This window comes from Haematobia irritans, chromosome 5 (assembly GCF_050003625.1).
Source record: "Haematobia irritans isolate KBUSLIRL chromosome 5, ASM5000362v1, whole genome shotgun sequence".
Taxonomy (NCBI): Eukaryota; Metazoa; Arthropoda; class Insecta; order Diptera; family Muscidae; genus Haematobia; species Haematobia irritans.
The window spans coordinates 63,686,069-63,710,803 of NC_134401.1; the positions used below are offsets into that span (position 1 = coordinate 63,686,069).

The following is a 24,735-nucleotide window of genomic DNA, read 5'->3' on the forward strand; positions in this document are numbered from 1 at the left end:
CAGCCATCCTGTGTGTATAAAAAGAAATTGACTGCATGGTGTTTGGAAGAGGGAGATGACAAATCGAAAAAGTCCCCAATGTAAATAATGAAATATATTTTGAATATTGAAAAAACCGGCCTAGCAAACTGCTGATAACTTGAAATACGCTCTTAAATATGCCTTGGACAAATGCATATGATTGAAATGGGATATTTAACTATGCACAATTTTTAAATGTGATTTTTTTTGGTTATGTTTTTCTTTGGTCAGTGTTTCACACCGCTATTTTAACTTTCACAACAAAGAACAATATAACCTTTGTTCAAACAATGTCAATTATTTAAATATTTTAACAATTATTTCCGACTATGAACTTATAAACGCCAATTTGTGTTAACATTGTGGGTGAGCCTTTAATGCGCTCCAATGCTTCGCACTTTATATTGTCCCAAATAAATGGTGTAAAACATGTGGTATTTGGATAAGGGCACATTAGGGCATATAATGGAATGAATCGCTTGAACTCAAACTTCTAGTAAAATGAACTCATACACATCGAATTGCGTTTTCAATATTTCGCATCAAACCCATTTTGCATTAACATTTCTTTGGTGCTTTAGCAATACAATCCATATTCCTGATCAAATATAGAAACGTTGTCGTCGATGCTACAACAATGTTTAAATACACGCTCTGGGGTAATGGTAAATACACAGCATTTGGTTTTGGCCGCAGGATAACAAAATATTTACCAATTTATGCTTCTGTGGCTTCAATATCATAAATGTTCTAGTTTGAATTCGAATAAAATACAATAAGTACAATAATATTGGGAATATATACAAAGATATGCGATATTTGTACATTAATATGGTAATCGATGGATATTGTGAAAAAGTTTACAGATTAAACAATGAATTACAAACTTCCATGGGAAATGAGCAAAGGAATTGGTACGAATGGAATAAGAAAATTAAAAATAATAAAAATTAAGTTTGTTAGTCTCTTGATAAGGTGGCGATAGTAGGACTTCGACCCTATTCGAATCTTCAAATCCCCATCATACCAAAACAATAAAATTTATTGAAAATGAGGTTTAAACACTCATTTTATTCTAAAATAAAAACTAAAAAATTTACAATTTATTGAATCAACATTTTAGAACAAACTCTGTATTTATTCATACTGTAAGGAGAAACATTCGATGCCATTAATGTACCCCCTTTGCAAACTATATTTTCTTTAATTTTTTTTCAAACTTGACACTGAAAATACTTGTTTTTTAATGGTAGATGTCGGACTATAAGTCTTCAATGCATTGTATACTAAAAGAATTTTTTTCTGAGGAGCAAAATTTTAGAAAAGATACATTTTCTTTTAATTCAAAGATTTTCTGTAAAGGAAAATAAAAAATATTTGAGACAATTGCCACAACGCGTTTAATAAATTCAGGTTTACTTTCTCTCAAAGAAAGGCGGAATTTCGTTTGAGTAAAATTTCATACTGGAAGATAACATGTTTTCTTCAGGAGCAAAACACACAATTAATCTCTTCATCTTCATCTAGAGAGTGGTGTATTAAACGATTATTTTGTGCTACTTAGTGGAAGTGTGTTATAAGCAGTCAGTTATTTTTCAACGTGCATACCTCGCTACAAAAAGTTCGGCTTTCGGAAGAAACATATGACAAAGTAGACAGATATTTCATTAAACTACAGAAAACCAGTTAAACGGTGGTCAATTGTTTCACTGTCCGGGTTCAGTTTGTATAAATGGATCCGGGTAACCGGTTAACGGGAGTTGGTTTTTAACACCCTAAGCGGAACTGCAACAGAATTTTTACCATCCGCAGTACGACATTTTTCAGTTAGATTTGAGCACAGGTTGGTGAAATTTCCAATGCCGAAAGAGGGATTTACTTACTTTATTTATTGATGTGCTTCCAAGATGGTCGTTTAGTTTATCTGACCGCTAGTTTATCCAAATTTTCAGTATTCACGGAAAGAACAGCTTTTATTGTTGCTGACAAACGTTGGGTCCATAGAGATCGTAGTTTTTCTTCGGATACCTATCGCGCAGCATCGCGGAAGATTTTCTATGGCCCAAATCTACATTTCCCATGAGCTTTTGCAGATGTTATCAATCAGAGAGGTTTTCATGGAGTTGTACAAATCATGCTCTTAATAATGTAATTCTCGATTATGTGGCTTAACGCATTTAGGATGTTGCATTCTATCGATCCAACCAGCGTATGTATATTTCGTGGAATTTTAAGATATCCCAGCTCTTCATTTCGCTGAATCATAATTTTAGATTCGCCGTCCATATTATATGGACGTGTTCTCAAATACCACCAATGGAGGATTTAATTTATTGAATGTATCTAGTGTGACAGAAAAATATTCTTTAAAGGCCGGTATGCACCTCTAGCGAAATTTTTGGTAGCAAAAATTTATTTAAGTCTACAACAAAAAAACAGGGCTGTGTACACAAATTTTAAACCAGCTAATCGCTTTTAAAAATTGTTAATATATGTTCCAAATATTCCTCAAATAAATTGTTTATTATTTACAGACCTTTTAAAACTTTTACGCACACAATGATTGTAATAAATTAAATGTTTGCTGCCAAAATATGCTTTTGACAACCCTGTTATTTTCCTTAGAGGTGCGTACCAGCTTACGATATTGAACGCTACCGAAAATTTCGTTAGCATAAATAGCAATGCATTTCTTATTGGAATGAAATTTTTCGCTAGAGGTGCATACCGGCGTTAACTTGAAAAGTTTTTAGATGTTAAAATATTTTTTGTATTCTCCAAAGCAAAGCCAAGAAAACTAGATGAAACGGAATGACAAAGTTTGTATACCCCCTAACCTATGGTGGAGTGTATAAAAATCTGAATCCGAGTTTAATGATTTTGGCCAACTTTTAACCAGAAATTGAGAAAATTTTTTGAAATATAGATTTCCGTTGCAAAAATTACTTTGACGTAGAGAGACTACATTATCCATATTAATGTTCGAATTTGAAGTATGACAAACAATACAGCTTTTGTTTGTCCTATGTTGAATTTTTCACACCCCCTTAAAATTTCAGGTTCATAAAGTGGATGAACACTTAAAGGTCATTCAATGTTTTTCAGAGAAACCCTCTTTTGTGACCGGGCAAGAGTCAGCCAGCCAGCATATTGGCATTGTATGGTAGACACATGTCCAGGATAAATGAGCCTAGATTAAAACCTAATTAAATACTAATTTTGTGTATATATATTGCGGGTGAGTTGAAAAACATACTTTGCCCAATTGAGTGTGCAATTTTACCGCATACCTACATATAAGCCCATCAATTCCTAAATGGATAGGAATTAAGGATACTTCCAAATGAATGGGTACATTGAAAAGCCTATCAATGTTGAGGATGCATTTGGGAAACATATTGTCCAATGGTGGAACATTGCAAAATCAAAAATATTTAATTGAATATTTGATTAGTTTAGAGCTAGAAACTGGAAATTGTTATCAATTTACAAAAATTAAATGTCACAAATGCAAATGCAAGTCTTGTATATGGCAACATCAAGCAAAAATAACAACAGAGTTGAAGCGGAAACAAAATATTATCAATTTTGATTATTTGTTTCCGTTTACCGTCACAGTATATAAAGGTTAAAATATTTCCACAATGATAATAACAAATCAATATATACATAAATCCCGAAATAACTTTGGCCAAATCTTATTGAAAATGGCAATACCTATTATGAAAACCTATTGTTCACAGGAATTCTTTGTTTTTTCAATGCGGCACTGTATCTACCAGTGATGCTAGGAAGTTTTTTGAAAATTCCCTACGCGGCTTTTAAAAATTCCCTTCTTTCCCTACGCTCAAAAATTTTTCCCTACATTTTTCGCTACGATAAAAAATTGACTAAATTCAAACAAATAGGCCAATCCTTTAATTCAGCAGTGAGCCAATTTGCACAAAAAGGTTGTTTTCTAAATTTTGCTGCAATGGTTTTTGTAGATGACATTTTTTTTTAAATTAAAATCTCTTATGGTAAACAGAGTAAAACATTTATGGCCAGTTTCTCATCCTCCGATTAATTTTAACCGGTGGATAGACCACCGGTTAGTAAAATTTTTGTATGGAATCAGCTGTTTTATCGACACGATAAATAATAACAAGACATTGAGAAACTGGCCCTTAGTTGAAGATATTCCGGAATAAATATTCTACATTTATATAAGCGAACCGCAAATGCACTGCTGTATTAGAAAATATTGGGAAGCACCAAGTTGGGGAGGCCATCACCCGCTTGTGTACCTAAATAGCAGCGTTCATTCCTGTTAAAGTAAATCTATTTCATGTTATTAAATACCAATGCAAAAAAATCTTAACGATACCGCTGACCTTTTCTAAATAATATCATTACAATAACATCGTTGACGACGATCAATTAGTTGATGCCTTGACTACCATATATTTTGGATCTTATAATATATGAAATATTAAGCAAAATTACTCTTCTTGTTGCAAAATATAGTAAAATCTGAAAATTAGAAAAATTCCCTACATTTGTATAAAAAATGAAAAATCTGTCATTTTTTCCCCACAGTTGTAATTTTATGAAAAAATCCCTACAAAAAACGATTTTCCCCTACGCTTGGCATCACTGGTATCTACATTATTTGTCTGTCAAGCATTGGAAAACGAGTCAAATAGTGTTGTCAGTTGACAGTTTTTAAAAAAGCAATGAAAAATTTTTTTGGTATTCTAAAGAGGTGCACATTGGCTCAGAAGAAATGATATTTACACCGAAAAAAAGTGAACTGTTTTATAGGAAGAATGAACTACCTCGTACGAAAATTGAACTAAATTTTACTCCACGTCTTGAGATTTCCACAAAGCGCTGTTAAAACCAGGAAAATTTAATGTCGCGTTGTACTTTTTAACTGCAGTTCTCGAAATTACACCCTCTCATAGAAGAAGAAATTAACTAAAATTAAAGAAGAAAATCATCATCGCTAAAATATTAATAACTTTCATTTAAAAGGTTTAATAAACAACCACAATATATGTCTCAAACAACCAAAATATTCCATACCTTTATATTCCCCTGTTATGTTACATACCTGTTAAAAAGATGCAACAGCCCACGCCAACTATACAACTGAAGCATGCCAAACAAAACCAAGCAAATCCAAAACATTCCTACAACAACAAAAACACATGTGCCTTCATTGAAAACAACGTCTCATCCAGACAAATAAACCAATCGCGAATAACAAACACACACACACAAACCACTGAAAGAACAAAAATAAAAACAGCCCCACGCTCAGATATACACAACATCCCCATCACTCGCTGCCATTTCTCATTATTGCCTTGCATGCTCTCACTCTAAAAACAGATGAAGTAGCATCATCTTTACATTAAACATATTCCACTTTCCCGAGAAAGATCTCTGTACTATGCATTAGTTCATCGCATCTGTCCACAATTTGCTCTACAAACAATACTCTTAAATGTATATCAGTATAAGAACGATGAAACGTTTAACTTAAAATTAGCAAAAACTTCATGAAATGATATCTACCCATTTTTGACGAAAATGTCTATACATTTAATTACATGTGAACTAAAAATATTTCATTGAGAAATGTTGTACCATCTATTATTAACTATAGGAATTTCCCGTAAGAAATTGATATCCGCTTTAAAGTTCAATTTGCGTAAAAAAATATTTTCTCATACAAAAACTATTTATAATAAATTGCAGTTATTATTTAGAAAGTATTTTACATTTCATTAATAGTTTTATAGTATGACGAAAGAATATTTAACTACCAGTTAAGAAAATTTTTAAAGAAATTTCCATCGTATTTTGTAGGCCATGAACTAAACCATTGCTACTTAAAATTTGTAAAATTTCCTTTCTAGTAGTTAATTTTCGGTGAATATACGAAAAATGAACTAAAATTCTTGGAAATTCTTGTAATAAATTATTGTAAAAATCTGCTTGAATTTACGAGACACTTTTTTTCTGTGTTCGTTATTGTTGGTTTATTCTTCAATCATTATTGTTGTTTTTGATTTCAGCTTAAAACCAGGCATTAACTTAACTACAAGTGTAGCTTAACCAACAGAGGAAAAGTATGCTTGTCAAATTTATTTTGGTAAAGCCTTGTAGACTATAGACTGCAAGAAACAGCTGTTTCGGAATTACCACATTCCTCATCAGCATCCCCTATTTGCAGCAAAACTAGCAACCAATTGTCAGAATAAATTCGGGTAATTCACTAAACCCAAAGGGAACTACATTTGAAAACTTTCACGTAAATACACTGAAACAAAAGTCCGTAGTTTAATTTAACTTATTTTTATAGTAAACAAATTGTTTGTTTGTAGGTAAATTTTATTATTTTTTGCGAAAATTTCCACAGCCCAATGCAATTTTTGTTTTTTTTTTCTAATCCTTTGACTACCTTGTAATGAACAAATGAATAGGGCAACTTTGCACATTCTAATATTCCTGAAAAGTATCAGATTAAAGTAATCTGCGCCAAAGAAAGTAAGATTAGGAGATTCGGGAGCCTTCAATCGCTAGCTGATAAGCCGTGTGGGTGGGTTCGTTTCCCTCTCTTAACTTCCCTCAGTTCTGTCTTACAATAAAATTATATAGACTCCCTGAAGTAACCCAAAATAATAGACTAAACAAATCAAACCAAAGCCACAAGGAAGAAGAAAGGACACGATATGTCGAAAATAATAATAATAATAATATATGAAACTGAATTAAAATGCATTAAATTGTCAGAAAAATATGGTGTAGTTTCAAAGATATCCCAAAGTTGTTATTTGGATATCTATGCTCATCGCCCTACCCTACCAATGTCTCAGTTACGAGCAGTTTATTTTTACTGAAACCCCAAAGTTGAAAATACCACTAAGACTTACATTGTTATCATACTTGTTAGGGAAAAATAGGTATTTTAGTAATTCATTCTTTATCGATCGGATTTATTATAAATTCACATGGTAGATATTAATTACATAAGCGTACGAAGGCCTCTGGGGAGGGGGATTAGACCCCCCCAGAAAAATTTTAGCCCCCCCCCCAGAATTTGAAAACCTATTTACGATTTTACATTTTTATAAAAATTAAACAAGTATATACTCGTACAAAAGACTTTCATGCACAATCGAATTACATGGGTTGTGGTGGAAGTCTGATATTTATGAAATAAAGCTGTGGTTGAACTTATGATTTAGTTGAATAAAAAATAGTAATTGATATTAAAACTATTCTTTCATAAATTAATATCTTAATAATGCTGCAAAAAAGCGTCGCCAAAAAAGAAGTGAAAATGTTCTTTTTGGGTCTGGAAGTGGTACAAAATTGGTGGAGAAGCGATGAATGTAATATGAACTTGTCATAGAACGAATGTCCACCGTTTCAACAACCGTTGCAATGAATTTGCATCACTTCTTAAGGTGTGATCTGAATTCAGTGTTTTGAATGTGAATTAAAAATTTTGTGATATTTTCCCAAATAAATAATTTTTATACTTTTTTATGATTTTTAATGCATTCTAACGCTTGTTTGAAACGGTTTTTCAAATATTATCGATTTTTCTATAATGGATTTAGCATTTTTGAGTCAAAATTTGAATAATTTGTACCATTTTATTTATTCTTACTTTTTTTTTAAACTATTTGAAAAAAGAAAACAAAAAATTACGGATTAAAATATAAAAAAATGAAGTAAAAAAACTTCCTGTGTAGTTAAAATAGTTAACTTCTTTGTGAGGACATTTTTGGAAGTGCTTTTAAAGTTGTGCCTTTAGAACAGCTCCCAATTTTTTGCTGGGAAAAGTGTGGAACTACCCTACGGGAAATGGATCAACCACAGAACTGGTACAGGACTAGTCCCTGGTGTGTATGGACCAGTCCCAGTTCTGATCACAACGTATGGAAGGGACCGTCCACCTTAACATGGGTTTGTCATTGACGGAGTAAACTTTTTAGGACGCGTTTTGGACTCACCCCAAAGGACACGTCCTGGGACAATTTTGCAGGAGCAACCCATAAACAGGTCCTCAGGAACCAGTCTCGGACAAACTCTTAGAAATCTCTTTCAATTTGGGCCCCTAATCGAACCCGAAATGAAAAAAAAAAATTAATATGTCGAACAAAAGGTTATTCTGATAATTTTATTTCACTAAATGTTAAAATTGCAACTAACTGGAGCACAGGTACCAGTTCTGTGATAGGTCCGTCAGTGGCAATTTGCACCAATTTCCCGTAGGGTACTTTAAGTTGCTTTATTATAAATTGATTCTCGAGTTATTTTGATGTATATTTTTTATTCAATTTTATGAAATAAAACATTAGTTGAACCTATAAGTTCAGTCTATAAAGTTTTAGGTAGGGGGGCTATAGCCCCCCTAGGAAAATTGTCTAGCTACGCTAATGATTAATTATTATTACGTTCAAAAGGAGAAATTTAGAACTTAAATTTTAACATCTATAATTATAGTTTTCGTAGCATAGTGTAAATATTTTAAACCAAGAATGGAATAATATGAAATAAAAAAAAAACTCACAATGAATAAACATAGGGATCACAACAAACGAATCAATAATAAAATCAAAACAGCTAGAAGAAGCATTACTAGGTGATAGCATAGACCAATTAAAATATAGAGACATACCTTGATAATTTACCATGGTGTTGTTTATTTGCAGTGCGCAGTCATTCCACTCAATTGCGCAGTCAAGTGACTCAATTTCTTTTTGGAAAACGAGAATTACCGTACAAATCAGTCAATTTGCATTACAAAAAAGATGTGGATGTATAGAGTTTTACATGTTTTTCCAATATTTGGTGTTTCATCAAAAGAACAAACGAAAGAAAACAAATTAAAGCCAAATTTAAAAATCACTCAATTGCAGACGAAAAAGAGCCATCTACGGTGTGCAGACAAACTACAGCGCTGTGAATTCACTTTCGTTGTCTATACCTTCCTTGGTCTATGGTGATAGTAGCAAGAACAACAATATCATTGATTTGTTATGTGCAGGTGTCCCAATTCATAAATACTCGAAAACTGTCATACACACAGAGTGTTATACTGATCTTCTCTAATTCTATTGCGTAGTAATATTCAATGAGAGTAATTATGAATGAGTTTTTTTTTTTTTCTTTTACTATGGGAGAAATACTATTCTAGCCGAGCAACGATAAAGCAGAAAAGTGATAATAGGTGTGTTCGTGCATATGAATGGTCAAGAGCAAAATGAAGTTTATTAAATTAAATTTGCAAATTCATATTAATTTCTGGAAAAATATATGTTTGAGATAACTTAAACATTATAATAATTTTCCCCTCTCATCATATTCACTACACACATTGATTGATATGTATATATTTTTTATATAAAACTTACCACTTGATTCTCGAAGTCAGCAGAGGCCTCTCCAGTTCGATGATCAAAGTAGGCGATGTCGTAAATTGTTGCTGAGGAAAAAAATAACTTTTCTGGTTTTGGTTGTATTCTGGCTCGGGTTACTACCAAAATTTTTACTTTCATAAATATTCTCACTTATTTTCTAATGAGTTTTTATTTTTTTTTTGGTGTTTATAATAAAAAATTTTAGATTCAGATCGTAAAAAAAAAATCCGATTTCCACAAATTGATCATTCAGAAAAATAGGTATAAATGTTGACTGGATTTTCTTGTGTGGACACTAAATTCGAATGACTTTGCCAGAATCGTAAATACCGCCGTTGGCTGGAGCCCTTACTGCTCCTCACTATTCGTGTCGTTCCTAGTAGAATAGAATTTGACTGAATTCCTTGTTCAAAAGTACAATTGAGTTTACTATCAGCTCGTTCGTTTCGTATTTGTAATTCTCTCTTTGCTTTGCCTGCTGTATAAATATTTCTCGCTTTCAAGATAAGCTCAAAAATTCCTCGAGGCATGTATATTAGACCAGTTCATTTGTCGAAGGGGATTTATCGAATTTTAGATTGGCCCCTGGCTCCTTGGTTCTTTTATTTTTATTTAGATCACCATGGACGTATTTGGTAGCCAGACCTCTATTTTTGATCCCTGATATATAAGACAAATATACAAATTTTTTTAGAACCATAAACGGAGTAATGATTTCGTGATGAATTATTACCTTAGAGTATTCTGACGAGATTTTGGCAAATATGCCAAGTGTGAAAATTATGAAGTTTTCTGGAATTACGAATTATTGTATTCCAGTAGTCTTTGTACGCCTGGTAAATTTACAATTTTATTATGGCATCGAGTATAATATGCCAGACTGTCTTTCCAAAAGTAAATTCTCATTTAATTTACTAATGAGTAATTTTCAATTTATTTAGGATGGACGGATCAATTACAGATATTTTAACTTTTTGGTTTATAGAAAATTTTGATCTGTACACGTGAACGGCAAAATTTGGAAGGAAGTTCTTAACAGATGTCAATATCAGATCACTTTCGATAAGGTGTTCTTGATCTATAAATCGATTACACTCGAGGAAATATAAAACAGCCATCGATGTAACTACAGGACGGACCATAATTAATTAAATTTAATGCCTAATATTGAACCATGTATTGAAATGAAAACGCAAAGAAAATAAAAGCTAGTAAAATAAAATAAATGGCATAAATAAAAAAAAATCGAAACAAATTGCTATGTATTTATTGAACAAATTAAAAAAAAATATTTTGACTGTGAGAAATTTGCCACAGTGTCCATTACAACCTATGTCCATTTAACGACAATATCTTTCTTGGTCTATGAATATATGGCTAGAATTGAATGATTCGAAATTTGCTATAGATTTAAGTCTTCAAAATTTGTTAACTTTTTTCTTTTATTCTTCTTTTCAGATCCTCCAGGACCTCCATATATAGAAGGATACACACAAGGCGAAACGTTGAGAAGAGGCCAGCAGGTGGAATTGATTTGCCGCAGCAGAGGTGGCAACCCAGCAGCTCAATTGATATGGTACAAAAATGGTTTACAAACAAAAATGGCTTACAAGTAAGTACGGAAAATAGCTCTAACTTTTCTTTACACTCTCCTGCCGATTTCTATCCTTCTATTTCTATTAGTTTAGCGTAAACCTGCGGAAGCTTTCACAATGTTGCTGTTGTTGTTTCAAGAGCTTTTGTTGGCAACTCTTGCCGATTATTAACGTTGTTGACAATCCTTTAAGCCGCACGTTGAACAAATTTTCATTACGGCAATATAGAGAATGACGCTATTTCACGACTCAACGTAATACTCAAATTCATTAATGAACTCTTTGTGCGACACAGAAAGTTTCGCATTAACACTTGTTTGAAAAGTAATACGGATTTTCATTTTAACTCGAAACTTGTGTTAATTTTGTATTTGCTACGTAGAGCGAATGACTCCTTCTAAACAAAAACTCGCACACCCACACATCCACTCTCGACAAAACTGAAGACTACAACGTAAAGTTAAACAAAAAGTGTCTGCAACTTTCATAATGAAAAATTGTCAAACAAAGTTTTCGTTCGCTATGAAACGAGAGGCAGCGAGTCATCAGTGTCAAAGTCAACATTTGAGTTTAAAATTGTGAGTGTATATCTGTTGGAGTGTGGATGAGGGTGAAGGTGTCATGACAATTGCCAATCCTTCTACAATGGAGTTCTTAAGCGTAACACTCTAGAATTTCAGCTTTTGTTTTTTTTTTTTGACTATTTTCCTAGTAACTTTTATATGAATTTTTCTTTTATTGTCTCACCCCCTCCATCTCTCTCACACTGTTTCTTTACAGAACTATTGGACGAATGTCGGAAAATGTCTACAAGTTTACAGCGGAGGCTAGCGACAACAAGGCCCGTCTTAGATGCGAAGCTATAAATGTTATGTCACCCGCTCCCCTAAAGGCCGAAGTGGATCTAACAGTTTTGTGTAAGTTTTAAAGCAGTTGTATTTTATCACTGTATACTGAAGTCTACCATACACTGCATTTCATGGGAAACCGAATTGGAAACACAAACCTTTGAATATTCTTAGACCATTTTATGGTATGAATATGGAGTTGCCCTTTGCCTCAGGAATATTATTGTAGGAATATCATACAGGAATTGCACATCTAAAATTGAAATTGTACTCATAACGTATGTGTATATCGGAATGAACGATAGTAATAATGTTCCAGGATTACTTAGAAAATTCAGTCCATTCTGATACCATAGATGGGGAACTTCTCTCTTATCAACCTTTGGCTTGGAAACGATTTCAAAAACCTTCCTTTATGGATTTTGATTGTTTTTAAGCCAAAGTTGCGATTTCTTTCAAATGAAGACATATTTTGGAAGCTATGGAAACAGTGATTTTTTTACTATTATCTTTTTGCCAACACTGGTTAGACACTGATGCACATTTCCTGCTTTATTTCACTGTCAAACATCTTCAGTTCGGTCAATAATTTAACCGCAAATCGTCTTACAAACGAACAACATTCAAGAGTTAGCATAAAGGACCCAAATTGGGTTATCTATCCTAGTCAGATCTATACTACAGACTGTGGAAAAGTTCATTCGCCAAAATGGAAACATGTAGTCAGGCGTGTATAGATTTGTATCTTCTTTGTCCATAAAGCTCGAATAATAATTAATCGTAATTATACATTTGGACGTTAATCACCAGTTTCGGTATGATATCATCCAAATATTTGTTTTTGTATTTTCTTCGAAATTTTCTAGAGTTCAATGCAGTTTTCCTTATTCCAATATGTCTCAAAAATTTTATGAACGACACGTGGATATAAAATTCAATGGCCGTAGAAATAAATTCAATCTAAATTAAAGCACAAGATATATTTTGCACGATTCCAAAAAAAAAAAAAAACGATAAGAATGGACTACTGCACGACAAAATGTTGATTATTTAGCTAATTATACAATTATTTTTCGAGCTTTATGGACAGATATAGATTAAGGAACATGGTTAATAGATCCATTGAAAAGAAAACGCCAGATACAAATCTATACACGCCTGGACTGTACATGTTTCCACACAGCCTTTAGTATAAATCTGGCTGGGAGAGATAACTCAATTTTGGGCCCTTTGTGCTAACTCCTTATGGCGAAAACATTTGGGACTTTTCCTCTTACAAATTGAATCATCTTTTCTCCCACTGTACATCATCTTTTCATATAACTTACAAGTCCCTTAATCTTATTTTTATTTCGTTTTGTTACACAGTAATGCAACAACACGAAATTTATTTTTAGAAAGCTAATTTGTTAGAATTCACCTAAGTGGTGAACAGTCGAACAATGCCTTTTGTTTCTACAGTCAACAACAACAACATGTGGCAACTTACAGAAACTGGTTTGCAGGGTACAACAACAATTCTAACGCGTACATTAGTCGTTTTTTTCCTAGTTTTACGACGGGCTCATCGTTGCTTATTATATTTCATGTTAGCCTGATACCGAAACAGGCAATTGACGTCCAAATGCATTATATCTAATTAAACAATTATTTTTCGAGCTTTATGGACAGATATAGATTAAGGAACATGGTTAATAGAGCCATTGAAAAGAAAACGCCTGAGACAAATCTATACTCGCCTGGGCTGTACATGTTTCGGTTCGGGCGAATGAACCTTTCCACAGCCTTTAGTATAGATCTGGCTGGGAGAGATAACTCAATTTTGGGCCCTTTATGCTAACTCCTTATGGATTGATTATTTAGTTTGAAATTTTAGCTCACTTTAGTAGATATGAAGCTAGGAACCTCTTTATTAAATCATTCTTATTTGACGCGTGTGATGGAGCTGAGTCCTGTTGAAATGTCCATGGTCTATGGCCGAAATGTTTGCCTGCGTAGGGCTTCAATGTCTTTAGAACATTTTCCCGATAATAATCAGCATTTATTTTGACCCTACTCTCGATGAATAGTAGCGGGGAGCGACCATGGGCCGTCAAGGCGATTGTATATTTTCAGCTTACCTCTTGGGCAAGTAAACCCGATCATTTGGTTTGTTTACAAACTGCTTAATTTGGAAGGGCTTCTCATCGACTTTTTGGAACATCAATGGCTTATTTTTTAATGTGTTGCATCCATTCTCGCGGTATGTTCAGCTCACGACCAAGTTTTGTTCCACTGCGGCTTGGACGTCGATCAAATCTGGCCTTCAATTTTCGAATCGGTGCACTCAACATATAGGTACATCAGCATGTTGAACTAAACTTTATAAGCTAGATTCACTTATATACCATGCTCTAAAGCAGGTGGACTGAAAAACTTCTCGCTTCCTATAAAATATAAGTCAACTAAAAAAGTTTGATGTCATCGTCAGTTTTTGAAGATTGGTTTAAACACGTTTTTATTACAAACTTAAAGGGTTTTTGGCCAACCCTGGCAAGCTGTCAAAAGTTTGCATTGACACCCAAAAGAAGAGGAAATCAATACTGAACCTAACATTCGAAATACAGTTTTGCCTTCAAACAATAAGTATTCCGGACAAGAGTCTAAACTAAATCCGTCTGATTTAGAGAGGTTGTACTGATCATTGATCATTCTCCCATTATGTGTAATATGAGTAAAGAGACTAATACAATCAAACATTCTCCAAAGAAAACTAAGTTAACAAAACCCAGACATGAAAGTACCTTCAATTGCTGAGTATTTTTTATCAGAGTCCTTTGGGTAAAATGTGGACGTATACATTTACATAAATATATGTATGTTTGCATTTGCAAACGTATTAGTGTATGTGTAAGTAATTATGACTCACAGATGGGTTTTTAATAACCTTTTAAATATTCACATATGCACAGCCTGATATGGCAAACCAATTAATAGTAAATGATTCCGTTAGGATTTCAGTGCAGCGATTTTTATTTCGAAATATTTTAGGAAAATGGAAATAATTTCACTTTAATAGACAGGCGATAATAGAGAGACAATTAAAATTCTATAATTCATGCTCACATAAAGAGTAGCGACGTTGAATATGAATCCATGCAAATTCATGTCAACACATATACATATAAATACACTTACACATACACGTGTAATAGGCTTAATCGACTTTATGTGTAAGATAAACATTTTATACTAGAAAATCAATAGGCATCAACTTCAATTTCAGTTTGTCATGCCATTAATTAGACATATCAATAAGGAAAGAAGCAAGAGAAAAATAATTCAATTAAAATTAAAAAATATCCCATCGACTCATACCATTTTTTATATTTTAGGATTTTCAACTTAGCATATTAGGGTAATAGGACTATAGATACGCAACCACATAATCATAATGTGAGTAACCGCAAATAATATGTCAATCCAGAGGGGTGACCTTAATTTTACCAACGACATTCATTTTGAATAACTCAAAGCGATAATGATGGCGGGCAGGTGCAGCCACAGGACATGTGTGACAATTGTGTAGGACAATTAAAAATTCAAAAATATATATGTATATATATATTGCCATAGTAAATGACTACTATGATTCGAAACGTGCCACATCTACTCATTACAGTTAGAATTAGCAATTTGAGGATTTTTATATATGCGAGCCATTTGAAAAGAAGTTCCCTAAGCATATTTCTGCACATGCAATGTAATTACTGGATCTCTGTCGATCCCATGTGCTATTCGATATTGTTTTCATAGACTACATGTCTTTGTTATCTAGACAGGAGCCAGAAACATCAGCATGTTGATTAATGCCTTAATTCGTTAGTAATCATAAGAAAACTACTTCGAGTTCATCAGGAATCTATTATCTCAATATCTCTCAATCAATATCTCAATGTTCTCTAAGTAGTTCCACCACAACGTGAAATGCCGTTCGGATGTCGTTGTCAAAAGGAGGCTCCTTATCATTGAGCTAACCATAGAAACGGACAGCACTCATTTGTAATCACAATTGGCTAGCACTATACACTGAAAAAACTGTGAACCCACCAGGAAGAAAAATTTCGGTTAATTTTAGAAAATTTTGAATATTTTTAGAAAATTTTAACTAAACAGCATTACAAACGCTGGCATCACACCGATGTCATTAAAATAAGTAAATATTTTTCGACAAATTCAAGAAAATTTATTAGAAATAATTATGTTTTTTCACTTGTTAAAGAAAAATTTGTAGTTGGAAGGAAAAACTTGGAGTTCAAAATTGCAAGAATGTCTTTAGTGACATACGAAGTTCATGATGAAGGCATTTGTAGTAAAATTTGCAAATTTAAAGAAATATTGAACTATTTTGTGGAAGACACGAATTTAGTTAATTTTTATGTTTCATTTGTGTATATTTTTTTCCTCGGTTTTAGTTAAAAGAAACTTTCTCCAAACATAATAATTTCGTGAACTAAAATAAAGTTAAATTGGCTTTAGTGAAATAGAGAGATCACTTTTTTTTTGAGTGTACCTAACCTAACCTAATCATCGGAGTTTTGGTTAAGTTAGATTAAAAAGGAAGATCTGATATTTGCGTCGCCCTTCCGATCATTCTCTACAAATGTTCCTCCAGTGCCATTCATCTAACTTAGCCCGTACACTGAAAGAATTATCTTTGTTGCTTTTGTGAAACATTCCTCATTACCAATTTTTTGTAACTAATTTTTTTATTGATTTTGGTAAATTTTACAACTTAGGAAAATTTTACGACGCAGTCCGCGTTAACATTTTCTTTATTAAAATTACGAAGATATTTCCTAGAAATCGTATCGTTGAAATTTTAAAATTTTCGTTAGTAACAAAAAAGTGTCCCAATAATGTGTTATTCAAAAATATTTTTTTATGTTAGTTTATTCTTAAAAATTGTTAACGACTGCCCAGCCTAATTATAATTTGATTTATTAAGAGCTGCATATGAAATCTTTATTTCAATCGAAAGTACATTCCATATAACTTAATGTTTGATGCAAGTGATGACCGCGATTGCCCTTCAAAGGTTCCATCCGCTTAGCCTAGTTTTTGCATACTCCTTGCAACATTTCGGCCTCTATCTCACGAATAAATGCTTCAAGACGACTCATGGTTAAAGACAAACTGAAGGTGATTGACAGTGAAGCAAAACAGGAAACATGCGTCTGCTGATTAAACCAGTGTTGCCGAAAGATAAGAGGTAAAAGCTCGATTAAGATTCAGGCTCACTTAGACTATTCAGTCCATTGTGATACCACATTAACTAAAAGTACCTATTACATATGGGCACTTCTAGTTTTAACCGCTGCACCTTCTCGATTATTTTCTTCTGTTGAACCAACCAGATTGTTCCAAAAACATTAGCAGACTGCTTAAGTTAACATTTTCCATGTCCGCCAGTAATCTGAAGCTATATGCCCCTAAAATTTGCTTACACGCTCACAAAAAATCCCTTCTGTAACATATACTCCCAAACATTTATATGTTTGATCTCTTCCAATATATAATATGTTTGAAAGCATATTGGTCTAAACAATATATGTTTGGGTAGTCTAAGTTCCAAACATTTTGTATTTTTGCATCCAAATTCAATAATGTTGTCTTCCAAACAACAATATGTTATTATGTGAACATATAATATGTTTGGAATCATTTTGCACCCAAAAATATTATATGCTTAAAAAAAATTCTCCCAAACAATATTGTGCTCAAAATTTTATTTATTTATTTATATATTTACAATCATAATGAATTATGAAAATAAACAGGTAATATAGGTGCTAACAACATAGGTTTTCGACCTGAATGCTCAAAATTTTGTTTCTGCCCAATTGTATATTCCCTCACATCTTTCTCACTTCCACGAGATTTTTTAGTTCTTAGCACATTTTTCTGTAATACAAACATTGTAGAAGAAATTATTCAATTTTATGATTTTTTTTTATTTTAATTTTACTTTTTGCCGGACGGGGATTCGAACAACGGACCACACAGTTTGTAAGGATCAAAGAAGTAGCTGATCAATTGCCCAAGGGAAAATAAAATGTTAATTTTGTAATAACAAGCAACCACCACCAACTTAATTCAATATCGCTCCCTGTTAAATAGCGCTCCAAGCTACTAAACACATATATGTCTATAGGCTATTTCTAAATTAATATATGTTTGCATCCCAGCATATTATATTTACAAACATTTTATGTCCCAAACATAATATGTTCTAACATATTAACATATATGTCCCAAACATGTTATGCTAGTTTATGAACATTATATGCTTGCATTCAAAAATATTGTGTTTAAAAATTTGTGTTCCAAACATATAATGTTTATAGCCAAACATATGAAAAACAGTCTTTTTCATCCGTGTACGCATTACACAAAATGCAGAACACTCACACAAGAGGTGTTTTATTGATTCCTTTTCCTCCGCATCATGAGAGCTCATACAATGGTCATTATACTTCCCGCTAATAGTTTTTGCAAAATCGCCTATCAGACAGCGACCCTTTATAGCAGATATCAGGCGTGATATCTGACGTCTCGAGAACACTACCATATCTAGTGTGCGGTTTAAGTTTAAATGGGGCCATATTTGCTTGGTGTCGTTACAACCCTTGCAATTCTCCCATCGAACATTTGCCATCATGACAGCCTTCTCACGCAGTAAGAGCTTGCAGGTAGCCAGAGGCATACCAACAGATTCTAGTTCCCCTGGAATATGTAAGGTAGTTCCTAACCGTGCTAGCTCATCTGCTTCGCAGTTCCCCGGTATGTTCCTATGGCTAGGCACCCATATTAGGTGAATATTGTGCTGCTAAGCCATCTCATTGAGAGATTTGCGGCACGAAAACTCACGAAAAATATCGTGACTCACGAATAGTTAATTTACCTTACCGAAGTGTCTGAAAACATGAGCATTATTAAAATCGAGAGTGTTATTAAACTCTTAACATCCCAGGTGTCACTAAAATTGTAATTGAATTTAACTCTTAAGCGTTTTATGTTGGTGAGCAGGAATATTTTCGTGAGTGTAATTCGTTACACACGCACACTCTCGAAGATATTATTTTCGTGACTCACTCACGACCACAGCTGTCTTGCTGAATGCACCTGAGATACACAAGCACGCCATACGCTGAACTTTGTCTAAACTAGTCGGCTAGTGAAGTGCCGGCCACCAGACTACAACACCATATAGCATTATAGGTCTAACTACTGCCTTGTATAGCCAATGCACAATTTTTGGTTTTAGTCCCCACTTTTTCCCTATTGCCTTTTTGCACGAGTACAAAGCTACCGTGGCTTTTCTCGCACTCTCTTCAATATTAAGCCTAAAATTCAGCTTCCTGTCCAAAATAACGCCAAGGTATTTTGCACACTCACCAAAGGAAATTTCAATACCCCTAAGGAAATGGGCCTAACCGTGGAAGTTTTGCGATCTTTGCAGTACATGACTAGTTCTGTCTTTGCTGGATTTACCCCAAGACCATTATCTTTCGCCCATTTCTCAGTCATGCGGAGAGCTCTCTTTATAATATCTCTGATTGTGGATGGGAATTTTCCCTGACTGCTAGCGCCACATCATCTGCGTATGCCACCACTTTTATCCTTTCTTTCTCTAGGGAAACCAGAAGATTATTTATAGCAACATTCCAAAGAAGAGGTGATAGAACTCCTCCTTGGGGAGTGCGTCTGTTCACATACCTTTGTATGTTTGCTTGTCCTAGTGTGGCTGAAATACGTCTCTTTATTAGAAGTTCGTCTAACAGCCTAAATATACCTGGATCAACATCTGTCCGTTTAATATCGAGCTCAGATGGACGTTATTGAAAGCCCCTTCGATGTCTAGAAACTCCACGATTGTGTATTCTTTGACATATAGTGAGCTTTCAATAAAGCTGACTAGTTCATGTAATGGGGTCTGAGTAGACCTGCCCTTCGAGTATGCATGCTGTCGTTTCGAGAACAAACTTGAATCGATGCTAGTACTAAGATAAATATATATCATCCTCTCCAGAGTCTTAAGTAGGAATGATGATAAGCTGATTGGTCGGAAATCCTTCGCATTCGAGTGAGAGGCTTTTCCCGCTTTAGGTATGAAAACGAATTTTGTTTCCCTCCACTTTCCTGGTATATATGCTAAGTTGATACATCCTATATATATCGCCGACAACCAGGGGATAATTCTGTCAGCCACCGCTTGTATTTGTCTCTGATATTTCCGGTATCATCATATTGAACGATTCCCTATACCTATTCCACTCATCTTTCCTAACATTTGGCGGAAATATGGTCTTGGTGGTATGAACATCAAATTTGAAACTGATGTAGCGATGATCTGAGAAGCTATGTTCACTTAAAACCTGTCAATCAGATCATTTCCTTCAGTTCTTGCGAGGCCAAGGTGACGTCCAAAACCTCTTGCCTGTTTTTAGTGACAAAGGTTGGGGCATCTCCCTTGTTGCAAACTACCAGATTAGTACGCAAAATAAACTCTGTTAGCGACTCTCCCCTTGCATTAGTATCACTACTTCCCCATATACTATGATGTGCATTCGCATCGCATCCCATAATGAGTTTCGTCTTTGTTTTCAGTGACTCCTCCACTAAGGTCTTAACGGCACATGGAGGCATCTCCCTGTCATGTCCCATGTAGACCAAAGATACCCAATATTTGCAATTGGCTATTTCCAAACTGGCAACGACAGTGTCTGTATTGCACATTGCAGGAAGCAGAAACAAGTTGAGCTCGTTTTTTAGCAATTATACAGGCTCGATTTACATCATTACCAGTATACCGCAATAGTTTGAACCCCGGAGTACTTAATTCACACAGTTTGTTTCTATAAACATATGGTTCTTGAATAAGAACTATATCTATGTCCCCTTTCATCAGAAGAACTTTTATGGTAGCACATGCAGCCTTACAATTGTGAAGATTTATCTGGAGGATCCGTAGGACCATCGAGATTTTCAACAACCGTCATATCAGCCGTTTCAATCGAGTCATCAAGAATGTCCTCTTCAGAGATCTCGGTGACTCTCGCAATAACCATAGGTTCAACTTTGGTGAGTTTTGAGGCAGTAGAAACCTTCTCTCGCATACGGTGTCTATCCATGTCTGCATCTTTGGTATCTCCCTCAACTGCCCAAGAGGATCCGCTTACTTCTGATTCAGACAGAGGTTTGACCTGTTCTGAATCCTTTAGCTGATCGCTTTTATATACCTTCATTTGGATATAATGAAAGCCATAACATACACGGCCCTGAGACTTTGCTAGATGTGGCAAAGACTGAGAAACACTGCATGCCGTCTTGGTCCATCCACTTCATCCAAACGGCCAACCTTCCAATCAGATGTTGGAAGATCTGGATTGCATTGTTTTAGTCTATTTAAAATAGATTCAGGGTCAGGAGGGTTTGCAGGTATCCACGCATGCGCTCTAGGTCTAGCCGGTATGTCTTTCTTCTCGACTAACTCTAGAGCAGTTCCTTCCCAAACTTCACCAATTAGTATCAGAGCAGCTTTAAAACATTCTATAGACCTCTGATCCTCAAATGCGACTAGCTTAAATCGTCCTTGATACCAACCAGCCTTTTGGTGTCGAGGATCTGGCCCGGGAAACTTTTCCAGCACCTGTTAGTAGACGCCAGACAAAGCATTCTCAATTTCCCCCATTTTTGCTTTGGAACCATACCGGGCAGTTTTCTTATTGCACTGGATACAACATTTGTATGGGCTATCCAGAACATCGTTGCACTGGTGTTCTATCCAGAACATCTCTTCAGTGCAAGTCGAGCCGATCTTGCCAGATTGTGTTTTGATAAAGTGACGCTTCATCGATTCACAATAGCACTTTATTGTAACTAATTTATCGAAAAACATGTAATTCAAAGTGGTATAGTGTCATAAATAATCGCAGCAGTAAATATTTATTACTAATTGGAGCATTTCATACATTAAAAATGCAAGATTTCACTTCTTTTCTGTGGTTGTTTTTAAACAGCTGATGACAGTGTTGCATATTTTTGGAGATGTCCTGGATAAACGAGTACTCTGTTTTCTTTTAGTCCTTCACGGCTTAGGGTATCCAGTGCTAAAAGAAAACAGCCCTAATGATAGCCATCGCAAGGCCGTATTTAGCAACTGAGGCAAACGATCGTTGATCCCTTTTGGAGGATGGCAGCTCATCCGGTGATCGTTCCCTTTTTCCAGCCTCAAGAATTCCTTGAACCCATTTTAAGGAATCGCTTTGTTTAGCCGACAATGTGCTTGGGTCGACTGATCCTAATTTCTTTAGGATAAACAAAGCATTTCTGCGTTCCTTGAATCTCGTTCGTGAGGGATTACCTCCTTTTGATATCGTTACCTTGGAAAAGGTTCGACTTGTCAAAGTGTCGCCACCTGTCGACCCGTCTACAGGTCGATTAATTGGGCCTAGCTCTTGGTCATTGCCAAAATTTATAACTCCAGTCGATACGCGTCCACTGGGCCCTGCAGTTAGCAACCCAGTGGATGTCTTTGAATTTCGCTGCATGGTGGCTTAATATCCCACCACACTTGAAAATTGTAGTAGGTACTTATTACGATGAGTTTATCCGCTATTAAAAAACACGTCCGTTCCGTTCGACGGTTGAATGAATAAATGGAGTGCTAACTCTTTCTTTTACAAAAGTCCCCAACTGTGGTGGTACACGTATTCAGTTAGATTGCTTTACATCATCAAACATTCGGCAAATTTCTAACATTACTTTCCATACTTTTCTCAGGAAGACGTCCTGATGTGGTTTGGCGATATATACAAATACATACACTTCTTGTAGCCTCCTCCTCCACAGTAGTAGTGAAGGATATAATATGAAAAAACACATTTCCAATGAAAATTAGCATTTATATTTAAATTATTTGAAAAGATGTAAATATATGGCAATTATCACCATAGAATGGAATAAGGACACAAATTGAATTACAAAATACGGTTAATTGGATTCACTCTATTTTCACACTAAGACAATATTAATTTATGACAAATTAGTTCCATTGTAGGGGTTAATTAACCTAATTAACAAGCTACAAAGAAATTTCCAAATGATTGCAGTTAATTGCCACAAGTATGAAGTAAAAGTTGATGGCAATGGATATTATGAGGTTTGTTTGTTGTCCAATTGTACTACCCCGACTATTATTTGAGATACGATAGAGAAGAGATACCATCAAACTTAACTTCATAATGAAATTAAAAAAAGGTAAAAATTATCCATTCAAACTAAAATGGGATCTCATCATTTTAATGACCAGACATAGAGACACATCTTCTATTTAAGGACATACACGTAAAGAGTTTTTAAATTTCTTCGAAAATTTCAAACTTTTATTACCAAAAAAATGCTTTTTTTACAAAATTTTTATTTTTGCCATTAAACAATAATTTTTGAACCAAAAACACAGCCAATTTCTTTAAGTGTTTATAAGGCACATTTTTATGTCAAATTTTCATATAGTGGTATGTAAAGTCTATAATTTTTGGAATATATGTAGGTTAGGTAGGCGGGCATGCTAACCATTGATACACCCTCACAAAAAATCGCTTCTGTAACATATACTCCCAAACATATTTTGCTTCAATCATATACATTTTTGGGTATTGCCCAAACATTTATATGTTTGATCTCTACCAGTATATAATATGTTTGAAAGCATATTGGTCTAAACAATGTATGTTTGGGTAGTCTAAGTTCCAAACATTTTGTATTTTTGCATCCAAATTCAATAATGTTGTCTTCCAAAAAACAATATGTTATTATGTGACCATATAATATGTTTGGAAGCATTTTGCACCCAAAAATATTATATGCTTAAAAAAAATTCTCCCAACCAATATTGTGCTCAAAATTTTATTTATTTATTTATATATTTACAATCATAATGAATTATGAAAATAAACAGGTAATATAGGTGCTAACAACATAGGTTTTCGACCTGAATGCTCAAAATTTTGTTTCTGCCCGATTGTATATTCCCCGACATCTTTCTCACTTCCACGAGATTTTTTAGTTCTTAGAACCTTTTTCTGTAATACAAACATTGCAGAAGAAATTATTCAATTTTATGATTTTTTTTATTTTAATTTTACCTTTTGCCGGACGGGGATTCGAACAGCGGACCACACAGTTTGTAAGGATCAAAGAAGTAGCTGATCAATTGCCCAAGGAAAAATAAAATGTTAATTTTGTAATAACAAGCAACAACCACCAACTTAATTCAATATCGCTCCCTGTTAAATAGCGTTCCAAGCTACTAAACACATATATGCTTATAGGCTATTTCTAAATTAATATATGTTTGCATCCAAGCATATTATATTTACAAACATTTTATGTCCCAAACATAATATGTTCTAACATATTAACATATATGTCCCAAACATGTTATGCTAGTTTATGAACATTATATGCTTGCACTCAAAAATATTGTGTTTAAAAATTTGTGTTCCAAACATATAATGTTTATAGCCAAACATATGAAAAACAGTCTTTTTCATCCGTGTACACGGTGGCCACTATATGTATGTTTCTGTTAACGTTTCTTTACATGAGTTCATGGGCGCACAAAACTATGCTATATAAATATAACTAAAGACTAAAAACTTCGCGGAAGTGAGAAAGATGTGAGGGAAGAAGAAGAAAAGAATTGTTTGGAGTCTTTATGAAATTGTTTTTACATCCTGTAAAAAATTAAGCGTTTATCACAAAAAGTAATTCTTTTCTTCCAAACAAACTTCCTTACAGCAAAGA

At 34.1% G+C, this 24,735-nt stretch overlaps 1 protein-coding gene across 5 annotated transcripts in view; it reads left to right on the top strand.

The window, feature by feature from the left end:
* The window catches only part of sns (nephrin adhesion molecule sticks and stones), a 515,450-nt gene that overhangs the window by 208,376 nt on the left and 282,339 nt on the right, over positions 1–24,735 (top strand). For all 5 annotated transcript variants that reach the window (XR_012722648.1, XM_075309654.1, XM_075309651.1 and 2 more), the window contains exons 5-6: positions 10,902–11,055; positions 11,819–11,955. Coding sequence is in view for 4 of the 5 variants with exons in the window: in XM_075309654.1 (XP_075165769.1) it covers positions 10,902–11,055; positions 11,819–11,955 (291 nt within the window). In the remaining variant the exon portion in view is untranslated. The remainder of the gene's footprint in view (positions 1–10,901; positions 11,056–11,818; positions 11,956–24,735) is intronic.